The sequence below is a fragment of the Meles meles genome, chromosome 11, assembly GCF_922984935.1.
Source record: "Meles meles chromosome 11, mMelMel3.1 paternal haplotype, whole genome shotgun sequence".
Lineage (NCBI taxonomy): Eukaryota > Metazoa > Chordata > Mammalia > Carnivora > Mustelidae > Meles > Meles meles.
In genome coordinates, this window is record NC_060076.1 from 70,656,779 (window position 1) to 70,677,003 (window position 20,225).

At 38.0% G+C, this 20,225-nt stretch overlaps 1 protein-coding gene and 1 pseudogene across 5 annotated transcripts; one reads left to right on the forward strand and one right to left on the reverse strand.

The window, feature by feature from the left end:
• Positions 1-1,454: 1,454 nt before the first annotated feature.
• Positions 1,455-20,101, reverse strand: RMI1 (RecQ mediated genome instability 1). Of its 5 annotated transcripts, XM_046023783.1 has the most exons (6): positions 19,849-20,101; positions 16,573-16,740; positions 13,747-13,807; positions 4,999-5,088; positions 3,509-4,035; positions 1,455-3,298 (listed from the first exon to the last, which is right to left on the reverse strand). In XM_046023783.1, exons 5-6 carry the CDS (start codon positions 4,026-4,028, stop codon positions 2,118-2,120), a joined length of 1,701 nt encoding a protein of 566 aa, XP_045879739.1. In that variant the 5' UTR covers positions 4,029-4,035; positions 4,999-5,088; positions 13,747-13,807; positions 16,573-16,740; positions 19,849-20,101; the 3' UTR covers positions 1,455-2,117. The 5 variants fall into 5 exon arrangements, with proteins under 5 accessions (XP_045879739.1, XP_045879735.1, XP_045879737.1 ...); XM_046023779.1 differs by having other exon boundaries at positions 1,455-4,035; XM_046023781.1 differs by having other exon boundaries at positions 1,455-4,035; positions 19,956-20,100.
• LOC123952598 lies at positions 9,872-11,183 on the forward strand (annotated as a pseudogene).
• Positions 20,102-20,225: the final 124 nt, after the last annotated feature.

Here is a 20,225-nt window from a genome sequence, read left to right on the forward strand (position 1 = left end):
GAATGAATTTGGGAGGGAGAGGGATCACTATGAGCTTCAGTATGAAAACATAAGGTATATTCCCCCACGTTTGGGGAATTACAAATTGATATGAGTAAAATTTCAGGACAGACTAGGTAGGTGCAGAGTAATGGAGCAAGATGAAGCTGAAAAAGAAGACAAGAGCCAGATCACAAAAGACCTTACACACTAGATGAAGAGTTTGTACTTCACTCTGTAAGTAGAGGGAAGGAGGAGGTTAATTTAAAGATTAACAAAGAGAAGGCGCCTGGGTGGCTCAGTGAGTTAAGCCTCTGCCTTCAGCTCAGGTCATGATTTCAGGGTCCTGGAATCAAGGCCCGCCTCGGGCTCTCTGATCAGCGGGGAGCCTGCTTCCCCCCTCTCTCTGCCTGCCTCTCTGGCTACTTGTGATCTCTGTCAAATAAATAAATAAAATCTTAAAAAAAAAAAATTAACAAAGAGAAAACAATGAATTCATTCTAGAAAGACCATTCAGGCAGAGTTATGGGAAAAGGTTTCAGGACAAAATAAGTCACAGATCAATAAGTAAACCTACTGGAATAATCGAGGCCTGAGAAGACCAGAGCCAGAATCACAGCACCAATATAGAAGGATGTACCCAGTCTTTAGTGACTGAATATGAAGAGAAAATAAAGTCCAATCCCAGCTTTCAAGCACTAGTCACAGAGGTAAAGAACATTGAAAAGATCACAAAACAATGCCATCTCACCTAGCTCTCTTATAGTAAGAGTTATGCAAGTATACAGAAGAGGTAAAATCTGTGTTGTACCTTGAATTCTGATTGTCATCCTTCAAACACAACGGCAAAGACTTTTAAAATATTTTTTACATCTATAATTGTAAATATGTATTTCTCTTCCAGATATTTTCCTATTATGTTATTTTAACTCAAAGAAAACACCATGTTTCTCTTACTTAAGTATTTGTGTAATGTTTTAAAACTTAAGATACTTTAGGGCACGTGTCTGGCTCAGTCCATAGAGCATACAACTCCTGATCAGGAGTTCAAGCCCCACATTGGGTGTAGAAGTTACTTAAAAAAAAAAAAAAATTAAGACACTCTAAATTTCTAAAGACAAAAGATTAATAAAAGTAACTTTACCTTTCAAATGTGACCTTTTAAAAAAAAAGTGACCTTTTAACAGCAAAGTGGTAAACGGTCTCCATTAAAAAAAAAAAAAAAAATCAGTACTCCCAACAAAACTAAAGGTAGGTCTACATGTAGAACTAATTCAGAAAGGGGATAGGGTCACCTGGATGTCTCAGTCAAGTAAGTATCTGCCTTCAGCTCAGGTCATGATCCCAGGGTCCTGGGATTGAGTCCCCCATCAGGCTCCCTTCTCATTGGGGAGCCTGCTCCTCCCTCTCCTTATGCCTGCTGCTCCTCCTGTTTGTGCTGTCATAAACAAACAAAATCTTTTTAAAAAGGGGGGAAGGGGGAGATAATACCTAAGGTATGAACAAAACACCTTACTTTGATCCAAAAAAAAGTATTTACTGAATCTTATATTCAAGTTTTCAATATGCTATTTGAAATAAATTATCCTTGAAAATAATTAAACCATTCAATATAATCTCTGAAACCTATCAGGCTGACATTGTATTTGCCTTAAGTATACCAGGCAAATATTTACTATCAGTAAAATAAAAACCAACAAAGCATTTTTGCATCTGAAAGCCTGACATTCTGATCAGTAGATTTAGATTTTTTCCTAAGTATAATAATATAAAAATATCTCTGAGTAACTCAACATATTAGAAGTACAACTACCTATTTATAATTGCTAACTTCCAACAATATGACTCATCAGTCAACACCAACACAATACTTTAGCAATCGTCTCATGTGGAATGACAAGCAGAAAACAAAATTTTCGATAACAATGGGTCACCAAATTCTTTTGTCTAACCATTATAATAAAAAATTTTATTAAAAAAACCTAAATATACAAACATAGTTCAACAGTTTTAAATTAAACCAAAATAAGGTATAAGACTTCCTTTTTCCCTTTTACAAAAAAGTTTCAAACATAAAAGTTCAAATTTAATTCTAAATATTTTCTTGGTTAATTGTTTTCTAATACTATTTTGGTAAATTATTTATTCAGTCGCTTCTTCAGGTTCTCAAGGTGTTCCATTTCAACATCTTGTAATGCCAGTACCATTGCTTTAGACAAGTAGGGATTAAATGAAATAGTCATTAGACAGCACAAATCTATTAAATCTCTCTGACACTTCTGCAAACCATCCAGGAACTTTTGGTACTGAAGAGGATCCTTTTTTAACTGTTTCATTTCTGGTACTGAAAACCCTATCAAACTAGTAAGTATTTCATCTACAAAGTCTACATCTAGATATGCAGTGCCATCGGAAATCTTTGCTGTTATACTCCAAATGCCACCAGAACTTGAAAGATTTCCAGTTAAAGTTACAATAAATGCTTTGACCTTCACTGTTGTAACCTCCTTTGGTTTGCTGGCCATTAAAACAGACAAATAGATAAAGGGTGGAGAATATAAATCCATGGCAATAGAAAAATTGGTGCTGTTCTCTGATGATCTTGAAGAACAAGTCTGTAAATGGTGATCATTTTCATTAGAAATGTGTGAACTCATTTTTGGTAAATAATTTACCAGCTCTCCATTTGATATTGACATTTTATTATTTAAGGAATGTCCAGCGGCACTACTGAAGGTTTGTTCTGTTTTATTATCTGTCTCTGAGTCTTTATTTGTAAAGTCATGGGGAAGGGGTACATTATGAACTGAAAAAATACTACTGTTTTGGTCTCCCGCAGATGGACAAGTAAAAGATTTGCCTTCATTAGTCATTTGTTCAGATAAATTTTTCTCATTCCAAATATTGTTTCCATTTTTGCAAATCAAAGAAAAATTATCCTTAGTATTAGGTTTATGTGAAAATCTCTCTATACTTTCATCTGGGGTTCTGTTCAAAGTCAATGGCTGCAATTCTTTAGTCTTCATTTGTTCTTTCTGGACAGTTTCTTCTAAAAGCAAAGCCTCCTCCAGTGAAAAGTCATCTAATTCCCCATCACTGAAATACACAGATTGATTTGGTGCTTCCTCTTTTGGTTTTGGAGAAATAATTTGTTGTGGTTCAAAACTTGACTGCTTTGTGGCAATAGTATTTGAGGAACTACCTGTACTGAAACATCTTCTTTCTAAGGAGGTGTCATTATTTGCTATAAGCTCATCATTTTCATCAAGACTTGCCAAGAGTTCTTCATCAGAAGGTCCTAATGCAGAATCTAGAACATCTGTAATTCCAGGGATGCTTTGATTAGAATTATTTGGTATTACTGAAACTACAGGATCAGATTCCCCAATTAATCTTGCAAGTACTTTTTCTTGGGCATATTCCTCTAAAAGAGCATCTACTTCCCCTCCCAACACCTTTACATTTTCTGGTTTCAGTAAGAGAACACCAAGACGGAAAGAAATGTTTCCATAAATCAAAATTTTTGTACCTGGGGGAAGATCACTATGAAGAGCTGGAATAGACTGATATTCCATTCCCTGCATTTGTACAACTCCATCAGTTAGCTGCAGCATCAACATTCGTGAAGGCTTTGCTTCCCAAGGTTTTGGGGTTACTTGTGTTTCAGCTGTAATTAAGTCATTTGTTGTATTCTTTCCTCTCAACTTTTGTATCTGGGAATACGCAGGTTGACTCACATCAACCAATGAATTAATCTGCAGAGCAAAAAATCCATTCAGTTCTCCTTTTGGAACTTCTAAAATGCCATCAGGTAAAAGAGGATGTTCCAAATCTCTCAGATCAGTAAGAAGCCATTGCTCAAACACTTGTTTATTCATTTGTGCCTGACTCAAATTAACATTACCATTTTCTTCTTGGATCCAGTTAATACAAGCTTCCAGCCACATTAGAGGTACTTTAACATGCCATGTAGCTAAAAGCCAGGTTTCAACTCTTAATGCAATATTAGTTACACTCATTTCTTTTAAAATAAAAGAAATAATATGCATGTATTACCTGAAAACAAAAAAAAACACAAAAAAATTATAATAGTTCAGTACATTTAAATATAGTTTCTACACCACACCCATTAGATTTTTCTCTCTTTAGCATCTTAAAATTCTTTGACTTTCTACATGGCTAAAATTCAAATACCACAAGTTATCAGATACAATGAGAAAAGCAAAAGGTCTGAGACAGATATATTCAGGTTTGAAAGCTAACTCTGTCAAATTACAAGCTCTGTGACCTAATATAAATTTCTTAACCTCTCTAACCCAGTTTTTTCAACTGCAAAATGTCAATACCACCAATCTATATTCAAGGGTTATTTTCAAGATTATATGATTAACATTTGTAAAGCATAATGTCAAACCTATGAAAGACAGTTGATAAATGACAATTATTATTTTATTAATAATCAGATTTAGTCACTTAAAATTTAGTCCAAAAAAAGTAGTCAGTAAGATTCTCTTCATATCATAATTCATATTCTATTAAAACTTTTACAACTGTGTTTGTCTGTCTAGCACTTAAATAATGCCCCTAGGCGCCTGGGTGGCTCAGTGGGTTAAGTCTCTGCCTTCAGCTGATCTCAAGGTCCTGGGATCGAGTCCCACATCCGGCTTTCTGCTTGACAGGGTGCCTGCTTCCTCCTCTCTCTCTCTGCCTGCCTCTCTGCCTACTTGTGATCTCTGTCAAATAAATAAATAAAATCTTTAATAAATAAATAAATACGTGGCCCATGATAAAAATATAACAAATAACAATAGATTCTGAGCTGATGTACGGTATCTTTTTTGTTTGGCTAAATAAATCTCAACGGTCCTATACTTCTGATTTCCTCCATATAAAAGTGGTCTCAAAACACTAAATACTAATTAACATTGTGTTCATAAAAGTTTATTTTTTCCTCCCACAGATGAAAATATCTAAAGTTAAAATTCATAAAAGTTTTAATATGACCACAAGAAAACTTACCATTTGGAACAGGAACATAGATTTGATGACAGAATTTGGAACTGGTTGTTCAGTGGAGTAGCTGTTACCTCTACTGTTTCAGAAATGGCCCTGGGACAAGAAGCGGTAAGGGTTAAAAGGCAAAGCTGCAGAAAGACTCACTGGTCTACTTGCACGAGTGTTAAGAGTTTGGTGGTATGGTTTTGGGAGTTCCCATTATCAATCAGGGCAGAGTGGAGGTAAAATAATAAAAACATAAGGTTTCGAGTGAGCTAAACAGAAGCAAGGGACTGTGAGAAATTTATACAGTCCCTCTTAAATGTGTTTCCTTGTCTATATGCTTAACCTCATAGGATTACTGGTCAAAGTTTAACAAGATAGGAGAGAGGATAGCCCACAAGGCACTAGCACAGGCACTATCTTGTGCAGCTGGGTCAGGTGACCCAAGGGGATGATCCAGCTAGCCTCAGCAATCCCACCACCATGGCCAGTCAGTCACAGGGTTTACAGCAGCTTCTGTAGACTGAGAAGTGGGTACCCAGAAAGTGTCCAAGGTTCACATGCAAAAAGAAATGGAAGCTGAAGCAGGCCAAAGCAGCTCAAGCTGAAATAGAATAGTACAATCTACAGAGAGAAAAGTATCCAAGCCTGATGAAACTGCAGTCCTGAGATCCCATGGCAGGGGCAGTACTAACGTAGAGGAGACTCGAGAGATAATGACCATCCTTCAGGCCTAATTCCAGCAAACAGAGATTAAATTCTAGATAACCTCTTGGACTTTGAGACATCAACCAGAAATCCATAAAAAGTACCACATAGGTGGACACGGGAAGAAGAAAGAAGTGCCTGTTCCAAGGCTTAGAATTTTAGATGCCTTCATGGAATACAAAATTTTAGCAAAGCTTGAATTATATTCTTGTGAAAAGGCAGTAAATTATTTCTGTATTATACAGTAGGTCCTTTCACATTTTGGAGAATAACAAATCTAACTTCTTTGTCTGAACTTAAAACTTATCCTAGGGGCACCTGGGTGGCTCAGTGGGTTAAGCCTCTGTCTTCGGCTCAGGTCATTGTCTCAGGGTCGTGGGATCAAGCCCCGCATTGGGCTCTTTGCTCAGCAGGGAGCCTGCTTCCCCCCTCTCTCTCTGCCTGCTCTCTGCCTACCTGTGATCTCTCTCTGTGTCAAATAAATAAAATCTTAAAAAAAAAAACTTAATCAGGCTCTCTGCTTGGCAGGGAGCCTGCTTCCTCCTCTCTCTCTCTGCCTGCCTCGCTCCCTACTTGTGATCTCTATCTGCCAAATATATAAATAAAATCTTAAAAAAAAAAAAAAAAAAAAAAAGACTCAGACTTAACTGACTGAGCCACCCAGGCACCCTCGGGGCGCCTGGGTGGCTCAGTTGGTTAAAGCCTCTGCCTTTCGCTCGGGTCATGATCCCAGGGTCCTGGGATCGAGCCCCGCATCGGGCTCTCTGCTTGGCAGGGAGCCTGCTTCCTCCTCTCTCTCTCTGCCTGCCTCGCTCCCTACTTGTGATCTCTATCTGCCAAATATATAAATAAAATCTTAAAAAAAAAAAAAAACTTACCCTAATGTACATGCAGTCTATAGCTAATAATACTGTACTTCTTACTTGAAAACTCATAAAAGAGCAAATCTTAAAAGTTCTTATCACAAGAAAAAAATTCTGTGACTATATATGGTGATGAATGTTAACTAGACTTCTTGTGGTAATCATTCCACAATGTATACAGATATCAAATCACTATGTTGAACCACTGAAACAGAATGCTATATATCAATTATACCTCAATTTTTTAATAACTACCAAAAAAAAAAAAGAAGAACCTACCTAAAGATTTCATTTTTTTACCTTGTATTTCTTAGAAATTTAATGGATATACACTGTCTGGTTCCCCATCTTTTAACTCAACAACATATATATCAAGAGTGACTTTTTATTTATTAGATGTAAAATAAATGTTCTGAAGAAAAAAAGGGGGGGGGAGATTAATGGGTTTTTATTCCCCCTAAAGCTTTCTTGAGGGTCTGTGGCTTTATGAGAAAGAGTTAAATAAATATGTGTAAACTGTGTTAAGCAGCAGACAGCCTTAAAATAGTCTTTTCTGGCATCTGGGTGGCTCAGTCAGTTGAGGACCTGACTCTTGATTTTGGCTCAGGTGGTGATCTTGTGGTCGTGGGATCGAGCCCGCCTTGGGCTCCATGATATGTGTGGAGCCTGCTTAGGATTCTTTCTCTCCCTCTTCCCTCTGCCCCTTGCACACATGCAGGCGCGCTCTCTCTCTCTCTCTCTCTAAAACACATACATACATACATACTAGTATAATTGTTTGGGCTGCTTTGAGTTCCTCTTAATAAAAATTACTAGATTACAGAATTCAAGAACTGGTTACATGTTATTACTGGATTTAATCTTTAAAAGAAAAGACTATCATACACAAAAATAAAATAAAACAAACAAAACAGGGGCGCCTGGGTGGCTCAGTGGGTTAAGCCTTTGCCTTTGGCTTAGGTCATGGTCTCAGGGTCCTGGGATCGAGCCCCACATCAGGCTCTCTGCTCAGCAGGGAGCCTGCTTCCCCCTCTCTCTCTGCCTGTCTCTCTGCCTACTTGTGATCTCTGTCTGTCAAATAAATAAATAAAATCTTTAAAAAACAAACAAACAAACAAAACAAAACAGGAGAACCAGTATACAATCTAGTGGGGTTCAGAGTATAACTGCCAAACTATCTCACACTTAATAAACTTTGTGACCCTAAACAAGTGATCACAATATTAATTTAACAAATGGTTATAATTTAAAGGAGTTATAGTTGTGAGTTTTACATGAATAACATTTTAAAGGAGGGGCTAAGAAGGTCATTATAATTACAGAATTCCTGAATCTTTAGAGTGAAAAAAAATAAGAATACAGGTATATGGTTTTTTAACTATATACAAAAACAATATAAAATTTCAAAGGTAGGAAAGGTCCCTGGCCCACTGTGATGAAAACTGACCACACAGAGATTGATCAAAAGACTCTTTAAGACATTTAAGACTATGGCACCCCTATCCCAACTCAGAGAGACTGCTTCTAGACAAGGTAAAAACAAAATCTCTGGACTGGGGGATACCAGAGTACAGCTGATAACAGTTGAGATAACATACTGAAAATAGGGGGAACATATAAATTCCTAATTCCTAAATACTGAACAAATACTACTCTCTTCCCCTAGAAAGCACCCAGAAATACCAACGACTAGGCCTATACTCTCCCAGAAAGAAGACTAGAAAATCTTTCTCTGAGCAATCTTACTACCTTAACAGAAAAGACCTAAAGATATTATTAACCCAAGAGGTTCTCCAATTAAACTGCCCATTTGAGACTGCAGACACAGACTCAGTTTCAACCAGCTTTCAAGTTCTATTTCCTCTCTCTTTACTATAACAAGATATGTGAGAAAAGCTTCTAACAATAAGGTACATCAAGTAAACAAAAAAAATGCAATGAAGTGACTATGGAGAAAGACAAGAACTTCAAAAAAGCTATCATTATTATCGTAAGAAAGATAATAATATCTGTGTAGTAAGAAAAGGATTCTATAACAAGAAATATTTATAGGATAAAAAACAACTCTTAGAAATTTAAAATATGATAGTGAAAAACGAAAGACAGCAAAGGAAACAAAAGAGTGAAAAAGCAACCTAGAATATGGGAGAAACATTTGAAAACCATTATCTGATAAGGGATTAATATTCAGAATATATGAAGAACTCAACTCAATAATAAAAAAAATTTTAATAGGCAAAAAACACACGTTTTTCTAAAGATACACCAATGGCAAACAAGCATATGAAAAGATGCCCACCACTGGGGTACGTGGGTGGCTCAGTAGGTTAAAGCCTTTGCGTTCGGCTCAGGTCATGATCCCAGGGTTCTGGAATTGAGCCCCACATCGGGCTCTCTGCTCAGCAGGAAGACTGCTTCCTCCCCACCCCCCTGCCTGCCTCTGTGCTTACTTGTGATCTATGTCAAATAAACAAATAAAGTCTTTTTTAAAAAAAAGAAAAAAGAAAAAAAGAAAAGATGCCCACCATCATCATCATGACAAATGCAAATCAAAACTGTGATGAGGGGGCACCTGGGTGACTCTGCTCAGCGGGGAGCCTGCTTCCCCCTCTTTATCTGCCTGCCTCTCTGCCTACTTGTGATCTCTCTCTGTCAAATAAATAAATAAAATCTTAAAAAAAAAAAAAACTGTAATGAGATACCACTTCGGACCCCTTACAATAGCCAAAACCAAAACCAAAGAAAATAACAAGTGTTGGTGAGGCGTGGAGAAATTGGAACACTTACCCACTATTGGTGGGATTATAAAATGGTGCAGCAGCTATGGAAAACAGTATGGAGGAACCTCAAAAAATGAAAAACAGAGGGGCACCTGGGTGGCTCAGAGGGTTAAAGCCTCTGCTTTCAGCTCAGGTCATGGTCTCAGGGTCGTGGGATTGAGTCCCCCTCCAGGCTCTCTGCTCAGCAGGGAGCCTGCTTCCTCCTCTCTCTGTCTGTCAAATAAATAAATAAAATCTTTAAAAAAAAAAAAAAAAGAAAGAAAAATAGAACTACTATATGATCCAGCAAACCAAGCTCTAGATATATACCCCAAAGAATTGAAAACAGAATCTCCAAGAGGTATTTACAAACCCATATTCATTGTGGCATTATTCACAATTGACAAGATAGAGAAGCAACCTAGTTGCTCAACAACAGATGAATGGATAAAGAAAATGTGGTACATAGGTAAGAAGGAATATTAATTGGCCTAAAAAGGGGGGGGGGGCGATCACATCAAATGCTATAACATGGGTGAACTTTAAGGACATTATACTCAGTGAAACAAGCTAATCACAAAAGACAAATACTGCAAGTCTGCATCTCCATCTCCACAGTGCCTGTACTTCTTGAACTGTGACGGTTTCTGGAGTGGGGATAGTACACATGCTTTGTTTCTTTGCAGGGCTAGAGTCCTCCTCCTAGCCGCGGCGGGAACTGTGGTGGCCGCGCTGCTGGCACTGCAGCTGTGGGTAGTGCTCCTGGTGCTTCTTGGGTGCTGGTACCCCATCAGTCTCTCAGTCTCTTGGTTTTGGCTATGTCCCGTGGGCACATTACTGAGATCCTGAGGCTGCTTGAGAACCTGTCCATTGCTTACTCTCCTAGACATTATCATTGCTGATACTGATGAAATGAGTGCCCATAAAATAAATTCTTTTGAACTAAATCGAGCTGATTGAGACCCTAGTACCATGCTTCCCAAATACTACATTCACTGCATTTCCAGAAGCCGGAAGGTTCACAGTCCTTGCTCTCCACAGTGCGTGCCACCCTGTACTACATGTGGCTCTCCTTTCCACTGACTCACAGAATGAAGCCAGATTTGGTATTGTGTAATGAACCAGGAACATGTGCTCCTATCTGCATATCTGCCCTTCTCTTTGAGATAGTAGGAATAAAGAAAGTAATCACTATCTATGTTGAAAGCATGAAAAGGAGAACATTTATCCCTATCCAGAAAGATTCTGTTTCACGTCTCCGATTACTTCATTTTTCAGTGGCTGGCTCTTAAGGAGAAGCATCCCAAGTTGGTGTACCTCAGGCAAATTGGTTGATGAATTGCAACTTATTCTCTAGAATTTTGCAGTCAACCATATTTAGTAGAAAAAAACTACATGTTTATTGTAAAGGCTTCTGCAGGTCCTCAGAATTATTGGTGGTGAAGAGTAAAAAATGTGTAAATAATCCAGTAAGGAAACTAAAGGTGCTCTTGTAAAACAAACATTAAAGGGTGCCTGGGTGGCTCAGTTGGTTAAGTGTCAGACTCAGAAATCAAAATCACTAAAACAAATGAAGAGGAAAAAAAAAAAAAATGAAGAGAACTGCTGTGTTGAAGACTCTTAAGGTTTCAGTTCTCCCCAGCTGATATATAGATTTAATGCAATTCCATTCAAAATCCCAGCAATCTGTTTCTCATAAAAAATGACAAGCTGATTAAAAAAAATTTATAAGGAAAAATTACAAAGTAACAACAAAATTTATAAGGAAAGGCAAAGGAACTGGAATAGTCAAGATAATTTCAAAAGCAAAATACAAAGTTAAAGGACTCACACTATCTGACTTCAAGACTTGGTATAAAATTTCACAATCAGGGTGCCTCGGTGGCTCAGTGGGTTAAGCCTCTGCCTTTGGCTCGGGTCATGATCTCAGGATCCTGGGATGGGGCTCTCTGCCCAGCAGGGAGCCTGCTTCCCCCCTCTCCTCTCTCTCTGCCTGCCTCTCTGCCTACTTGTGATCTTTGTCTGTCAAATAAATAAAATCTTAAAAAAAAAAAAAAGGATTAACATATAAGTCAATGGAAAGAGAAGACAGCCTAGAAATAGACCCACACATAATATAGCCACCTGATTTTCTACAAAGTTGCAGATTCTACTTATCCAAAGTTGCAATTCACTGGAAACAGGACAGTCTTGAACAAATGCTGCTGAAACAACTGGACATTCTTTTGCAAAACATGAACCTCAACCAATACCTCACACCTTTTATAAAAATTAACTCTAAATGAATCATAAACCTAAATGTGAAAACTGCAACTATAGAAAAGCTGTAAGAAAAGTTAAGAGAAAAACCTTTGTAACCTTGGTTTCTTAAAAGTTTTCCTAGGAAGAACATCAAAACTATAATCAAAAAAAACTATCAAAAAGAAAGAAATAAACTGGCCTTTAACAAAATTTTTAAATTCTGCTCAGTGAAAGACACCATAAAGAATATAAAGACACACGCACACGCACACACACACAAACACACCATAGACTGAGAGAAATTGACAAAAGACTTATATCCAGAATATACAAAGAATCTATACTTAAAATTCAATAAGAAGGGGAGCCTGGAAAAAAAAAACAAAAAAAAAGAAGGGGAACCTGGGTGGCTCAGTGGGTTAAGCCTCTGCCTATGGCTCAGGGCTCAGGTCATGACCCCAGGGTCCTGGGATCAAGCCCTGCATTGCATTGGGCTCTCTGCTCAGCAGGTAGCCTGCTTCCCTTCCTCTCTCTCTGCCTGCCTCTCTGCCTACTTGTGATCTCTGTCTGTCAAATAAATAAATAAAATCTTAAAAAAAAAATTCAATAGGGGCGCCAGGGTGGCTCAGTGGGTTAAAGCCTATGCCTTCGGCTCAGGTCATGATCCCAGGGTCCTGGGATCAAGCCCCGCATAGGGCTCTCTGCTCCGCAGGGAGCCTGCTTCCTCCTCTCTCTCTCTGCTTGCCTCTCTGCCTATTTGTGATATCTGTCAAATAAATAAATAAAATCTTTAAAAAAAAAATTCAATAAGAAAATAAACTTATTTTAACAAGAATAAAACATCTGAATAGGCACTTCACCAAATAAGATATGGAAATAAGATATGCAGATAGCAAATAAATACATTAAAAGAAGTTCAATATTATCATACCTTAAGGAAATGCACAATTAAAATCACAGTGTGGTACTACACATCTATTAGCATAGCTAAAATAAGAAATAGCTGAGAACACCAAATATCAGAATTTTCATACATTGCTAGTGGGAATACAAAATGGCACAGCCACTTTGGAAAACAGATACGCAGTTTCTTAGAAAGAAAAACATAAACTTAACATAACAACCCAACAATTGCATTACTAAGCAATTGCTCCAGAGAAATGAAAACCTACACTAATTAAAAACCTTTTTTAGGAATGCTTATAGTAGCTTTACTCATAATCGCCAAAAACAAGCCAGATGTCCTTCAACTGGTGAATGGATAAATAAATTATGGTACTTCATTACAATGGAACAGTATTTAGTAATAAAAATGAATGAACTACTAACAGATACAAAAACCTGGATGAATGCTACTAGAATGTAACTCTCCCAAAATTCATATGTTGAAATCCTAACCCAATGTGATGGTGTTAGGAGTAGGAATTTTGGGATGTGCTTAGATGATGAGGGGGGAGCTCTCATGAAAGAGATTATGACTTTTATAAGAAACCCCACCACCATCATCACCACCACCTCAGAGCTACCTTGCCCCTTTCACGGCGGGAGATTACAGTGAAAAGATGGCCATCCACGAACAAAGAAGTGGGTCCTCCTCACCAAACACTGAAACTGCTGACATCCTGATCTTGGACTTACCAGCCTCTATGAAATAAATTTCTGTTGTTTCTAAGCCACCCAGCTTATGGTATTTTGTTACAGCAGTCAGAACTAGACTAAGACAAATGTCAAATGTAGTATGTGAAGTGAAAGAAGCCAGACAAGACAAAGACTGCACAATTCCATTTACATGACATTCTAGAAAAAGCAAAAGTAGCAATGAAAAACAGTTCAATGGCTGCCAATATAAGAGGGACTGACTACAGGGGCATAAGGAAATTGGGGAGGAGGGGATGATGGAACTTTTCTATATCACGATGGTGGTGGTAATGGTTACACGGTTGTGTTTGTTAAAACACACAGTGCTATACACCAAGAAAAACATAAATGTTACTGTATATAAATTATATCTCAATAAAAAAACTGAAGGTAAACCATCAAAAGAACAGATATATCATAATTTCCAAACTGGCTGAGGAAAACAAAGAAAACCCAAAAGAAGGCACAAAGGAACAGCCAACTACTACAAATAGAAACAATAAAATGGTAGAAACATGTCTAAATAGATCAGCAGTCATAATGAATATAGATTAACTCACCTGTTAAGAGATATTCTCAAAATGAATAAACCAAACCCAGTTGTATGGTTAAAAGATAGACCTAAAACAAAAATAAGATCAAATATGAAATTAATTAAAAGCATGTTAAAACTTCCAAGCAAGATTCCAAGAAGCCATAGCTTAGTGACATTTTATCCTCAAGACTAAAAGATCTGTACAGTTGGCTCCTGAACACAGGTTTGAATTGCACAGGCCCACTTTCATGCAGATTTTTTTCAATAATTATAGTACTGTAAATATACTTTCTCTTATGATTTTCTTAGTATTTTTACCGTCTTCCTTTATTGTAAGAATACAGTATATGTGGGCGACTGGGTGGCTCTGTCAGTTAAGTGTCTGCCTTTGGCTAAGGTCAGGATCTCGGGGTCCTGGGATCTGGCCCCATGACAGGCTCCCTGCTCAGTGAGGAGCCTGCTTCTCCCACTCCCTCTTCTCCACTTCACCTACACCTCTCCTCATGCTCTCTCTCTCCATCTCAGATAAAGAAAATGTAAAAAAATAAATAACAGTATATAGTACATGTAACATAAAATATGTGCTAATTGCCTACTTATGTTATCAGCAAAGCTTCTGATCAATAGTAAGCTATTATTAGTTACAGGAGTCAAAAGTTATAAGGGGATTTTCAACAGCGTGGGGTCAGCATCCCTAACCCCAGCTCTGTTCAAGGGTCAATTGTACTTACATAACCTAAGATTCCAAAGTGCTGTTTTACTGCATCTGTTGTCATTTTTTTAACCTCAAAAATTAAGCCAGATCCATGGCTCCTAAGTGTGTTCATTCAGTAAGTTACCTATATTCCCCACTAAAATGTAAATCCATTAGCAGATAAACCTAGTATAATTTGCAAAGGTGTGGTAGGAATATAATGACAGTCATTAAGTAAACTGAAATTAGGACAAAGCGTACTTTCAGTTGAGTTATAAACTGCTTAAGTAAATTATCAAGTGTAAATGACACAATTACAATTAAGTTGTTGCAGAATGTTTTGCAGTATAAATCACTCTGGGTACAGTATATACACCTAAAATTATGACATGCAGCCACATAAATACAAATGTTACTTTCTAGCTGAACCTGTTAAATACTAGGAGACAATACCATGGATACTTCTAGGAGAAAGGAACAAATGAGAAAGGAAGAAAGATCGACTGTCTGTGAATTGAAAAGGTTAAGGCTAGACAGAAAATGAAATGAATGAGGATGAGTTTCAGAGATACCCATCCTATATCCCAGCAAGTACAGCTGTATAAACAGAGATGGAGATAAGGGTTTGCTGAAAATAAAAACAAAACTTTTTATCTGTAAGATTTTTCGCTTTTTTCAAAATACTTGTACATCTGTAATATTACACCTAAACCCCAAAATAATAACATGAAAGAATAAGTATTGTCATCTATTTAAGATAATAAAACTAAGGCCTGAAGATTAAAACATAAAGATCGTATGTAGTAACAGAACCAGGAATGGAACATAAGTTCTTCGAATATCCATTCCTAGGCCTTCGGCTAGACCCTGCTGACTTCTGTGAGAAGAGGAAGTATAGCTAGTCCCTCATTTACATACAAAACCCACTTACATACAAAAGGCAATCATAAAAAGTCATTCTACAAAAGCACTACACTGCTATTATACTAAACAGACTTTTCTCAGATCTCATTTAAATAAGCTCATCTAGTGCATTCTAAATTCTTTCATTTGCAATGTCAAGTGAAAGAAAAACTTAACATCACCCACTGCATCTATCTGTAACAGCTTCAAAACAGTGCCATGGTTAATTACTACTTTTCCTCTGCTATAACTCTGCAAAAATAACACATAAAATAATTTCAAAATTTTTAAAAATTACAAACTAATATTTTAAAACATTTATCCATTTATTTTTTTTTTATTTTTTCCTTTACTTCAAACATGCACTTCCTTGTTATTGTTGTTAACATGACAAGTAACAACTCCTTTCAAATGACAGTTGGGACAAATTCTGAGAAACACTGCTCAGTGAAGCACAACTAAATTGTTCTATTAATGTTTGGCAGTCCTAATTAGTAATTCTCTCCAAGTACTATCTTCTTGGATTTAAATCTCCACTTCTCAAGCTAACTGACATAGTATAATTTTATGATGTTACCATAAATAGGCAAAGAAAAAAACTCTAATGACTAAAACCCCAAAAGATAACCAAGACATATTTAAAACACAAGTAAATGTGGTAAAAGATACTTAACATTGGGCCAAGCACTCAAAATACAGCTAATTTCAAATATTTTACGATAACAGTCAAGAGCTTTGGAGGAAAAAACTGACTACTAAATGAACATTGTTACACAAAATTCTTCACTTAAAAGCAAATTAAGTGTAGGGTTATACTGATTAGCGTATACTGCACAGTATACCCCCCACAACTGCATGTTATAACAAATATAATAAAAAGATGATTCTGTATATAACGGGATTTTTTTCTACAGGTTAGAAATTTTTATTTTAAAATTTAACCAAATGGAGGGACACCTGGGTGGCTCAATCAGTTAAGCACCTGCCTTCAGTTCTGGTCATAATCCCAGGGTCCTGAGATCTAGTCCCACATGGACCTCCTTGCTCAGCAGGGAACCTGCTTTGCCCTCTGCCTACCATTCCCCCTGTTTGTGCACTCTTTCTCTCTCTGACAAATAAACAAATAAAATATTTTTTAAAAATAAACATTTAATTAATTGGAAAAGGTATTATCACGTGAGATCTATATTTATTATGAAGTTCAGACTGGGTTTCAATAACCAAGTCTCTTAATAATTTAATAAACTGTATTACCTGCATCTGCTCCTGAGAATTCTTAAGGTTTTCCTTCCTCTCTTTCTGGAGAAATTGAGCACTCACAGTCACTGCAGGCAGAAATAACTTACAGGGGAGGTGTGAGCTAGAGAGCACTATTTCCCAACAGCTCATACAGAATGAACAGTCCAATTCTCAAGAACATCACTGGCCAAGAAAAGAAAAAAAATACATAGAAATGTTTTTTAAATTGTACATTAAGAAATGTTCATACCACCACTTCTTTTACTCTCCAAAATGAATCTTAAGAAAACAAGGTGGACAAAGATCTATGCACCCAAGTGCTTATCACTGCTTGTACAGTATGGGAAAAAAAGAGAAACAAACTAAATGTTCAAAAACAGGGCGGGGGGGGGGGGGGCTGGATTACACTACATTGGATCCATGAAATGAAAGGTTATAGTCTTTAAAAAAAATTCCTAAAACCCTATTTATTTTTTAAAGATTTTATTTATTTATTTGACAGAGAGAGATCACAAGTAGTTAGAGAGGGAGGCAGATAGAGGAGGAAGTAGGCTCCCTGCTGAGCAGAGAGCCGATGCCTGGGATCATGACTGGAGCTGAAGGCAGAGGTTTTAACCCACTGAGCCACCCAGGCGCCCCCCTAAAGCCCTATTTAATAACATGAAAATATGTTCACATTTTACTTTGTTAGGAAAAAGGCCAGATACAAAATTACACACATCTGAATCCCCATTAATTTCATAATCATGAAAAAAAATGTTTTCTAAAAAACTGATTATATACACACTAAAGTTAACAAGATAATCTACACTTAAGCTCTTGACTGCAGGAAACGACCAGGAAAGAATAAAGTAGGAAAATCCTATCATTCACCACAAAGACACAGACATGGTGGATTTGTAAGTTAGTTTTCAATAAGCCTCACCTATTCCATTTCTAAAAAACTGAACAAATGGTAAAAGTACCATCCTTTTGGACATTATAAGTGGCATTCAACAAACAGCTGAGATTTAAAAGCACTAACAAATATTGAAATCATAATCATTCCATGTTCACACTAGCTTTATCTAAAAAGTGTGTCGTAACTCATTGAGGATAACTTCAAAATTTTGAGAAGGGATTCTCTGAAAATTAGGGGGGAAAGTTATATTTAATGACTGAAATTAGAACGAAGTTATCAGTAGGGCTGTTTATGGATCCCCCACAAGCTATTGTAAGGAAAAAAACAGAAAGAGGAGCGTGAATCCCACCTCTGCTATGTGACTTCAGACACATTCTTTAACTTCTCAATCTTAATTTTCTTATCCATAAAACAAAGATAACCATAATTTTCTCGCAGAACTGTAGTAAGCATTAAACTGCCAGTACAAGGTAGGGCACATAGTTTGGAACTCAGGAAATGGTAGTTATATTTTGAAACATCCAGCTGGCTAGTGTGCAATCTCAATTATGTTAGCTTATCTAAAGTTAAGTAAATACTAGCTCTAAATTCATTGAGAGTTCAAAATGACCATAAAATTAATTATACAAGACAGGAGCCACTAAATGTATCCTCAGGTTGGCAAGTCCTTGAATAAGCAAAAGTGCAATATAGTAGTTTAGCTGAAAACAATAGATGAAAAAAATGGTGAAAAGATATTTTCCTGTTATTTAAAGAGTAACCCTAAAAAAGTAAATTAAAACAGGTTAAGAAAGAAACACATGGAAAAAGAAAAAGAAAAAAAGAAAAAAAAAAAAAAACACACCCTATCAGGCCCTGGCATCTAAAAACGGTCAGTAACAGCTTACACCACTTAGGGTCCAGTCAGAAGAATGCGAAACTGGAAGGAGGAAGTTCTTAGATAGGGCTGTTTACTTTGTATCCCTTCTCTTCCCTTTATCAAGGTAGAAAGTGATGGCTATACCAGAAGTACTAGCTTGAAAGAAAGTAGCAGTAGTAGTACAATATCCCATATGTGCCTGTTAGTGTTAGTAAAATGTCTCATGTTTTAAACAGCAATTAAATGTTCCAAATCCTGACTTGCATATTAAATCTCTATAATCCAATTATTCCCCCCCACCTACAGGCATCAATTCTTGGTTGAGTATTTAATAAAGACCTGAACCATGTAACACAGAACCAAAACATAAACTAAGCTTTACCTCCTAACAAGACTCTTGATGAGATACACTCTTCATGGAGGGGGACATTCGCCAAAAATTACATTATCAATTAAAGGGACCTACAAACTCCACAATCCCAGGTGCTATGCTCTACTAGTATTCAACTCTCCTCCTAGGCAGTAAATGTTCACGCTTCCTGAAGTCTTCAGTTCCCTCAAACAAGAGTTTCTTCCTAATTAGGCAAGTAAAACATAATGGATGAACGCAATCATACACTAAACGATGCTGGTTACATCCATTTTCTGAATTATTCAAGAGGGAAATCAAGTTACAATAGGATGAATCAGCACAAATTCATCATAAAAGATATATTATGTGTGTGTATTCTGTTAATGGTGGACTTCGCTTTATATGTAAATTGGAACATCTTTATGCCTCAACACATATCTGGGGGTGTGAGTGCAAGCTGGATGGTCGAAGAGTAAGGACCTGGATACTGGCTACTACCAGGCCAGGCGATTTCCCAGGGTCGTCACCGATTCGAAGCGACCTTAAGGGCCTTAACAAAAGAAATCATCAAAGCTTGTCACAAGGGCCTCTGAAGGAACCGAACACAAAGCAAGTACAAACTTGAACACGCTACAGCAGTCACATATTTGAGGACGAGGTTTTCGGTCTGTTTTCATCACTGCCGAATACCGACTCACTCGGTCGGAGCTTCAAACAGCTGAACGAACAGAACGCGGACGTCTACAACTTGTGCGATTTGCATTCATTTGAGGAGACTGAATGCAACACTTTCGGAAAAATTTTCGCAGATAAAATGCAGCGACAACACTACAAGGCACTCTCCTCCTAGGCCCCATTAACAAAAATGGTGGTAAGGAGGGGGGTAAAGAAGAAAAAGAGACCAAAAAAAAAAAGAGTAGTCTCCTCAGAATGCCAGTGAAGACGCTTGGGATCTCCAGGAAGCGCCGGCTAAGGGTCGGAAAGAAGGGATACAGTTCTCTCGACTCGGAGGCGGACCCGCCACAGGCCAGCGGACCGGCCCGCGTTTCCCCGGATCCCGCCCGAGCCGACGGAGGATGGCGGGTTGCAAATTGCCAGCTGCACCCCGAACCCGGGCCGCGCCTGATGGGCGCCGCCACCCGTTACAAACAGTGGGTTTCCCCGCCGGGCTGCACTCACCGACGCGCAGCTCGCCCCGCAGGCCCGGCGGGAAGCGAGGTGAGGGGCGAGAGGGAGACGCGAGTGTGGACTGAGGAACGGGGTATTCCTCTGGACCTAGCACCAACCTGGGCGTCCCGCCTTCCCTCGCGCAACAGCCGTTCCTGGGCCGCGCGACTCTAAGAACAGGAACCACCCCGGTGCTCGCCCTAAAATTTTTTTTTTTTTTTTTTTTTTTTTTCTGCCTCTTCCCGCCCGATTTCCCGCTCGCTGACGCCCCTCCTCCAAACCTAAAAGACTCTCTCGGCCCTGAAAACGCCCCTTCCCCGCCCCCTCCCCGTGCGGGTGAACAGGGTAGCCTTCAGTTCTCGCGAGAGGTTTTATCCCCTCCCTCCCCT

Excerpts from the sequence above, each read along its gene's own strand:
- RMI1 (XM_046023780.1), bottom strand. The coding sequence starts at position 4,028 with ATGCATATTATTTCTTTTATTTTAAAAGAAATGAGTGTAACTAATATT.